Below are 9,406 nucleotides of genomic sequence, written 5' to 3' on the forward strand. Positions count from 1 at the left end.
AAAAAAAAAAAAAAAAAGTTTAAGGTAAGAAATATTTTCAAGATTCCTGCAGGAAAAGCTACACCATTCCAATTTTGTTAGTGTTTGAATTGTTAGGTGTCATAATTGCTGAAGTGTCTATCTTCTCCATTAGATGAAGCCAGAGAGTATGTCTTGTTTGTATCTGTATTTCCAGAATCACAGCACAATGGCTGACTTCAGTGCACAATTGATAAGTACTTATTAAACTGATCTGATTAAATGATTATAGACAGAATAGCATTTGTAAAACAAACTAAAAAGATCTGCTGCATTCTTTATTTTGCTTTTTAAAAAAAATTATGGCTAAGGGGGCGGTGCCTGTGGCTCTGTGGGTAGGGTGCTGGCCCCATATACCAAGGGTGGCAGGTTCAAACCCAGTCCCAGCCAAACTGCAACAAAAAATAGCCAGGCATTGTGGTAGGCGCCTGTGGTCCCAGCTACTTGGAAGGCTGAGGCAAGAGAATTGCCTAAGCCCAGGAGTTGGAGGTTGCTGTGAGCTGTGACACCACAGCACTCTACCAAGGGTGATAAAGCAAGACTCTGTCTCTAAAAAAAAAAAAAAAAAAAATTATAGTTAAAAAAATCACACGTCATGAAATTGACCATCCTAACCATTTTTCAGTATATAGTTCAGTAGTGTTAAGTATATTATATTTATGTTGTTGTAAAACAAATCTCCAGGACTTTTCAATATCACAGAACGGAAACTCACTCACTTTAAACAACTTCTTTTCTCATTCTCCCTTCAGCTCCTAGCAACCACTTTCTAGTTTAAAGAATTTGACTATTTTAGATACCTGATACTAGTGCAATTACCTAGTATTTGTCCTTTGTGACTGGCTTATTTCAGGTAGCATGATACTCTCGAAGGCATCCACGTTGTAACATGTTACAGGATCACCTTCCATCTTAAGGCTGCATAGCATCCCATTGTATGTCTGCCTTGTGTTTACTATTCAGGCACCAGTGGACATTTGTGTAGCTCCACCTCATGGTTATTGTGAATAGTGCTGTTCTTATATATGGGTATGCAAATCTCTGCAAGACTCTGCTTTCAGTTCTTTTGAGTATATACCAGAATTGCTGGATCACATGGTCATTCTATTTTTAATTTTTGAAGAACTACCATATTTTTTAATAGTTTCACCATTTTAAAATTCCACCAACAGTACACAAGAGTGCAGCTACTTCATATCCCCACAAATACTTTCTATTTTCTTTTTTTTTATAGTAGCCATCTTAATAGGTATAAGATTATATTTCTTCTGCATTTCTCTGGTGATTGGTGAGGTTGAGCATCTTTTCATATGCTTGTTGGCCATTTAGGTATGTATATATCAGTTTTGGATGGATGTCTGTTCAAATCTTTTGCCCATTTTTGTAGTTGAGTTTTAGAAGTTCTTTATATATTCTGGGTATTAGTCCCTTGTCAGCTATATGACTTGCAAATATTTTGCCCCATTCTGTAGTTTACCTTTTACTCTGTTGATTGTGTTCATTGCAAAAATAAAAGTTTTCACACTAGATTCAGTTTTTTCTATTTTTTCTTTTGTTGCCTATGCTTTTAGAGTTATATCCAAAAAGTCATTGCCAAATCGAATGTCCTGAAGTTTTTCCTGTGAGTGTTCCTCTAGGATTTTTATAGTTTGGGGTTTTATTTTACTTTTATTTATTATTATTATTATTATTACTTTTAATAATGCCTCAGGCAATTAGAAAATGTAAAACTCTTGAATCATAGAGCACAGGTCAAGACCATACTTGGGTTTTAAAATATAGATTGCATTTTCATTTAACATTCTAAGCTTCCCCAGGGGTCTGACTGCTCCTTAAGGGTGGGTGGGGAGCTGTCCTATTTGGAGGTGCTGAAATTCTCCCTTATAAATTTTGAGCTTCCAGCAGGGCTCTGGATCTCCTTTTCCTGTTAGGAAACTCTGGTAAACAGGGATTCTTCTGGGCCTAATGAATTTTTATCCCTACTTTTTAATCAGTAAATCAGAGTTTCACCTCACCCCCAGCATATCTAGTCTGTGGATTCCAAAATAAGTAGTATATGACTATAATGGCAGCTGGAGGTTCTGACAGTCAATTAAAACTCTTACTTAAATTATTAACAATAAAATGTTTCATTTCTCTTATATATGAACCATTGGAATGGAAAATGAAAATTTTGGTTACATGGTATCAATCATGTGGACATTTATTAAAAGTCTCTATGTCTGTATTTGTGTGCATATGGGTAGAAAAATTAGGCAATTGATTAACTGTTTAACTTTTAGCTTTTTGGCATTGTATGATACAGAATTGAATAATTTTACAGCCTTGACAACTGCCTATTTTATTGGCAATGAGATTTTGAGTTATCAAACAAGTCTTTATTACCTGTTTCAAATACATTGAATTAATATAAATGTAAAAAAGAAAACTAAGGGAAAGTACAATTAAATTATGCCCAATTCTTCTTTCAATTAAATTGCAAATGTTCTTCAACTCTACTCCCTACTTTAGAATTTTCAATTCCACTCAACTTTCTACTGTAAACATTTCAGTCCCCAAATGCTACAACAAGGCAATACTCAAAAGTATTCAGGGATTAGATGGACAGAATAAGATATTTGTTTGTATAAGTATAGCAACTGTCTCCTATTCTTTCTGGGCTCAGAATACGTTTTCTCTTGGAATCTACTTCAAACAGGTTGTACTATTTCACGTCCCAGCCCTTTAATCTATAAATTTAACTTTCAACTGCATTTAGTGTCTTGTGGGATTTATCATAAAAGAATTTCACTGGCAAATTCAAGACAGTTGAATGATTGAATAGAAAGTAAGGAATAAAGACTAAAGATATTTGAAGGTCCCCGTCTCTCACTTCTCCTCCTTGACCTAATATTCAGATAGGCGATTATCTAACAGACAACTGCAATTTCATTTGAAAAACTTGGCCAAAATTATGACTATTTTACTTTATTAAAGAAGTAGATACTTGGAAGCCATTTAAACAATTAATAGAGCCTTTTAACATTTTTATTCCAGATGTTTGTCTTTATGTGAAAAATTGAGACAATAAAATCAGTTGACAATAATTGGTAAACTCATGGCACTGATGCAAAATAATTACCACCTTTTAAAAAGGACTCTAAAAAATCATTTATTTGATGATTGTGAACTTGTAGCACTTCTATATAGGCAATGCATTTCATTTCATGGTCTTTGTTACATTTATTTTGTCTTTTCATTTAAAACTTCAGTGATTTTTTTTTTTTTAGAAAAAAATTGCGATACGATTAAACCCCATAGAAAATAGGAATTAAAACATGGAAAAATAAATACATATAGTGAGCATCTACCATGAAATTTCACTGTTAATTAGGCACTAAGTTAACTCTAAAACTAACGAGGAGCCAAATAACGATGGAAATACAAGGATTTGTAAAGCTTCCTTTATTTGTTCAAAAGAAACCCCATAATTTATCTAAGAAATAGCTTGTTCCTGGTGGTAAATTCTAAGGCTAATTTATTACATAAATCTCATATCTGAGACTTATGCAAAGTAATAGCCTATATTTTGTAAAGAATGTAAAAACATTCATTGTATGATAGTATTACATATGACACTAAATAAAAAGCAAAATATTAAAATATTATAACTCAGTGAAATAATGCCTCTAAGTAGTTTTGCTCGTTGGAGCTGTTAGTATATTTTTTGTCTTCCTGAACATAGGAAAGTCCAGAGTCTGTGAAGTTTACAGTCTTTGTTAGGCTGTTTTGGGCAGAACGTCAGCTGGAACCTAACAACTTTTACTAACTTGAGAAAGTGGCAGAAGATTAACATAAATGCCAATGTATAATTTATCTCTTTTCTTTCTCTAGTACTTTGGAAGTGTTGCTGAAATCATCAGGAACCACCAACACAGTCCCCTGGTTCTTATTGACAGTCAGAATAACACAAAAGATTCCACAAGACTGAAATACGCAGTTAAAGTTTCATAAAGAAAAAAAAAAAGAGGTCAAGTTTCTCCTCTTGAGAAAAAGCCCCCAGACTTCATCTTTTGGATTAGGAATTCTCCAGTCGTCATAGAAAGGTGGAGGCAGCTCCCGAGGTGTTTGTCCAATGGACTTCTGCTTCCTACTGCCTGATCTGATGAACTGTTAGTATCTGGTGAGGTTGAGTTATCATCCTACTAATATTCTCCAAATAAATGTCTTTATTTAAAAGAAACAGGTGTAAAGTATTTTTAGTCATTTAAGAAAAAAACCACTTCTTTTCAAAATAACAACAACAAAAAAATACTCTTGCATAAAAAAAAAAAAGCTGCTGAAAATTTAACCCCTACCCCCAATGATCACTAGTCCACTAATGTAGCTGGGTTCTCCACTGCTAATGCTTGATGATTAAATCTTGGTTGGAATTTTAATGCATAGAAAATAAAATATTACAGGTAATGCATGATATGTGGTATTTATGAGTTCCAACAAAAAGGATGTAATGGTTCCTTTTTGGAGTCCTTATAACCATGGGAGATGTATGTGAGTTTGAACTTTTCAGAAGTTCTTGTCTAGAATTATGTTAGCTTTGCTCACTGAAAAAAGTGAGGGCCAGGCACAGTGGCTCACACCTATAATCCCAGCACTTTGGGAGGCTGAGGTAGGTAGATTGCTTGAGGCCAGGTGTTCAAGACATAGCAAAACTCATCTCTACAAACAATTTAAAACTTAGCTGAGTGTGGTGACACACACCTATGTTCAAGAGGCTGAGGTAGGAGGAGTGCTTGAGCCCAGGAGTTAGAGATTGCAGGGGGCTAAGAATGTGCTATTACACTCCAGCCTAGGTGACAGAGTGTGACCCTATCTCTAAAAAATACCAAAAAATAAAATGATAATTATATCCTTTTGTTTTGCATGTCTACCACATGCAACCTAAACTTAACAGGAAGTTCAAAGTTCACAGAACAAGGGCAAAAATGCAGACCCTGATGCACACACTAAGGAGTAAAAGAGACACCATTGTGTGAGCCATGTCTGTGGTCTTAAATCATCCCAGAGATACATCATACTTTGTTGTTTGTGGCCATCAAAAGCCTGAATTGTACAATAATGAGTTAACTAGGGCAATGGTTTAGGGACCCTGCCCTCTGGAAGTTAAACTACTCTTACTGGGGCTGGACTTGCCTAAAAGGAAATCCCAGAGAACAGAATGCAGTCGTGTGAAACAAAGCCAGCACCACCTGAGACATGATCTTAAAACAAGACTGAATTTCTGCCCTTAAGAAGCCATATAACTCAGCTTCAATTTCTATTACAGGTAGCATTGCGTGGGACCCACTAAAACACCTGCCTCCCAGGAGTGCTCTTGGCACATCGTGGCTGTGTTTAACCACAAGGTGGAGGGAGTGCCGGCGTCAGAGCTGGATTAGGTCTGGGTTAGATCTACCATTTATCAGTAGGTTATTGTGCATGTTTCTTACCACTCTAAGACTCAGTTTCCACATTTGTAAAACAATATTATTTCCAGTAATGATACAAGGGTTAACACTGAGTCAGATGGATTAGGCACCTGGAACTTAGCTGTGACTAATAAACATTAATTCCTAGTCTCCTTAACCAAAATCTAGCTTATAGAGAGAAAAAGTAATTCTTTTTTCAATGGATAACTCTTAAAATAAAGTCACTTATAAGTATTTTGGACCATTTAATAACTAACTGTGTCTCAGGAAAATCCCAACTATTTCTTTCACATTCGTGGTTTAAAAAATTTTTTGTTTTAGTTTATAGAAGTACATAATTTCAGGATACGTGTGATAATTTAATACATTCATATAATTTGTGAAGGTAAAATCAGTGTACCTGGGATATCCCTCACCTAAAATATTTGATTTTTCTTTAAGCTAGAACCACTCAAATTCTTTACCTATAGCAATTTTGAAATATACAATATATTATACAATATACAATAGATTATTATACGTGGTATAATCTATAGCCACCCTGCTGATGTATCTAATACTAGGCCTTATTTCTTCTATCAAACCATATATTTGTGCCAATTAATCAACTTCTTTTTATTCCCCACTCCCCCTACCTTTCCTGGCCTCTGGTAGCCACCAATCTAATCTCCGTCTTCATGAAATCTGCTTTTTTAGCTCCCACATGTAAGTGAGAAAATGTAATATTTCTCTTTTTAAGGTAGGCTTATTTCTCTTAACATAATGACCTCCAGCTCCATCCATGTTGCTGCAAAGGACAGGATTTCATTCTTTTTTATGGCTAAACAATATTCCTGTGTGTGTGTGTGTGCATGTGTGTGCACATACCACATTTTCTTCATCCATTCTTCCATTCCTGGGCCCTTAGGTTGCTTCCAAATCTTGGCTATTGTGAATAGCATTGCGATAAATGTGGGAGTGCAGATGTTTTTCCAGTATATTGATTTCCTTTCTTTTGGATATATGCCCAATAGTAGAATTGCTGGATTATATGATAGTTCCATTTTTAATTTTTTTTTTTTTTTTTAGAGACAGAGTCTCACTTTATCACCCTTGGTAGAGTGCTGAGGCGTCACAGCTCACAGCAACCTCCAACTCCTGGGCTTAGGTGATTCTCTTGCCTCAGCCTCTGAGTAGCTGGGACTACAGGTACCCATCACAACACTGGGCTATTTTTTGTTGCAGTTTGGCTGGGGCTGGGTTTGAACCTGTCACCCTCAGTATGTGGGGCCGGTGCCCTATCTGCTGAGCCACAGGTGCCACCCCCATTTTTAATTTTTTAAGGAGCCTCTATACTGCTCTTTATAGTCACTGTACTAACTTACATTCCCACCAACAGTATACAAGAGTTACCATTTCTCCACATCCTCACCAGCATTTACTATTGCCTGTCTTTTTGATAAAAGACATTTTAACTAGAATGAGATATCTCATTGTATTTCTAATTTTACCAGTGGGTTTTATGCCTTCAGTTTTATTCTCCCACAATAGAGCTTTTTCTTTCAGATTGAAGAACTCCCTTTAGCATTGCTTATAAGACAAGTCTATTGGTGGTGAATTAAGATACTTTTGTTTGTCTGGGGCATTGCCTGTGGCTCAAAGGAGTAAGGTGCTGGCCCCATATACCAGAGGTGGTGGGTTCAAACCCAGCCCCGGCCAAAAACTGCAAAAAAAGAAAAAAAAAAGAAACTTTTGTTTGTCTGAAAAATACTTTATCTCTTCATCATATCTGAAGGATAACTTTGCTGGATAAAATATCTTTGCATGACAGCTTTTTCTTTCAGGACTTTGAAAATGTCATTCCATTCTTTCATAGCTTGTATGGTTTCTGTTGAGAAATTTGTCACTAGATGAATTAAAGTTCCTTTATGTGTTATTTGCTACTTTTTCTTGCTCCTCTTAAGATTCTTTCTTTGTACTTGACCTTTGAGAGTTTATTATCTGCCTTAGGCAAGTCTTATCTGAGTCAATTCTTTTATTTTCTAGCCATCTTGAAAATATTTATATCCCACCCACATTTTGACTATTAGTTGTCCTGATTTACAGGTTGCTGTAGCTATTATTATTTTAACAGGCTTGTCTTTTGTGCTTCATAATAGAATTACAAGTGTAGTCCCAGTTACTTGGGATGCTGAGGCAAAGGGATCACTTGAGCCCAAGAGTTTGAAGTTGCTGTGAGCTATGAAGCCATATCACTCTACAGAGGAAGACAAAGTGAAACTCTGTCTCCAAAAAACCCCCCAAATACCTCACACAAAATTTCATGGGATTCCTGGGCTACTGGGGCCTATCTATGGACCAAGAGTCCAAGCCCTACATACCTGCTGTGGTGGGTGCCTGTAGTCCCAGCTACTTGGGAGGCTGAGGCAAGAGAATTGTTTAAGCCCAAGAGTTGGAGGTTGCTGCAAGCTGTGACACCATAGCACTCTACCAAGGGTAACATAGTGAGACTCTGTCTCAAAAAAAAAAAAAAAAAAAAAAACCCTGAATGACCCTAAAAGAACTCTATTATGAGAAACTGCTCAGTTCTATAGTTTAGTGCAGGGGTTCTCAAACTTTTTAAACAGGGGGCCAGATCATTTTCTGTCAGACCGTTGGAGGGCTAGACTGCAGGCTGGGATGAGTCAGCTGCTAAGCAGGACAGGCAGGCGGTGCAAAAACACCTGGCGGGCCGGGTAAGTGTCCTAGGCAGGCTGCATGTGGCCCGTGGGCCATAGTTTGAGGATGCCTGGTCTAGTGCAAGGCTTTGGAGATGTCTCAGTTCTTTTCTTTGGCGGCAGAGTGTCACTGTGTTGCCCTGGGTAAAGTGCCATGGCATCATAGCTCACAGCAAACTCAAACTCTTGGGCTCGAGTAATATTCTTGCTTCAGCCTCTTGAGAAGCTGGGACTATGAGAGCACGCCACTGTGCCCGGCTAGTTTTTCTATTTTTAGTAGAGACAGAGGTCTCACTCTTGCTCAGGCTGGTCTCAAACTCCTGAGCTCAGCTGATCCACCTGCCTCAGCCTCCCAGAGTGCTAGGATTATAGGCATGAGACACCGCACCTGGCTCACATTGTCTAATCCTAGCTTTACCAGTAACAGATAGTGTGAACTTGGCAAATTATTTGTCTTGGTTGCTTCTTTTGCAAAATGCAGATAATAATACAACCTACCATAGGGGGCTATGAGAGTATTAAAAACTATACAAGAACAAAATTGATGATTAGTATTCTTTCATTCAACCAGCTAACATTTATTGAGCTTGACATATGTCTGTCAGTATGAAAGTCAGGCACATGAAATATGGAGATAATTAACCTTAATCCTTGAAAGTATCCAAATAGCCCCTCAAATATCTTTTCGAGTGAGAGTTATCATTTTATAAAAATATCAAACAAGACTCTTATCCAGAAATAATGGTCTGTAATTAAAAAATAATCTGCAAAGAAAAAACATGTAATTCAAAGTATCTACTAATAAGCACTCAACTGTCATCTCATTGCATTTGTCTCCCCATACAAATCTTTACAAATGGAAAAAAAAATTTTTTTTAAGGCTCAGCGCCTGTGGCTCAAGTGGCTAAGGTGCCAGCCACATACACCTAAGGTGGCGGGCGGGTTTGAATCCAGTCTGGGCCCGCCAAACAACAATGACAGCTGCAAGTAAAAAACTAACTGGGCGTTGTGGTTGGTGCCTGTGGTTCCAGCTACTCAGGAGGCTGAGGCAGGAGACTTGCTTAAGCCCAGGAGTTGGAGGTTGCTGTGAGCTGTGATGCCACAGCACTCTACCCAGGGGGACGGCTTGAGGCTCTGTCTCAAAAAAAAGAAAAAATGTTAAGTTTTACTCATCATCTGTTTTCTGATTGATTTCTATAAATCTCTATTATTTCCTTCCTTCCACTTATTTTGGATTTAATTTGC

General features: G+C 37.2%; 1 protein-coding gene across 2 annotated transcripts in view; it reads left to right on the forward strand.

Moving 5' to 3' along the window:
* The window catches only part of BLNK (B cell linker), an 80,534-nt gene extending 75,120 nt beyond the window's left edge, over positions 1-5,414 (forward strand). Inside the window, exons 17-18 of one of the 2 annotated variants that reach the window (XR_002772619.1) lie at positions 3,892-4,180; positions 5,324-5,414. Coding sequence is in view for 1 of the 2 variants with exons in the window: in XM_012803677.2 (XP_012659131.1) it covers positions 3,892-4,011 (120 nt within the window). In the remaining variant the exon portion in view is untranslated. Of the gene's footprint in view, positions 1-3,891; positions 4,209-5,323 lie in introns of those variants that run through there. The other variant, XM_012803677.2, reaches the window with a different exon arrangement.
* The last annotated feature ends 3,992 nt before the right edge of the window (positions 5,415-9,406 follow it).

The sequence above is a fragment of the Otolemur garnettii genome, unplaced genomic scaffold (assembly GCF_000181295.1).
Source record: "Otolemur garnettii isolate 467f Iridium unplaced genomic scaffold, OtoGar3 scaffold00021, whole genome shotgun sequence".
Classification (NCBI taxonomy): Eukaryota; Metazoa; Chordata; class Mammalia; order Primates; family Galagidae; genus Otolemur; species Otolemur garnettii.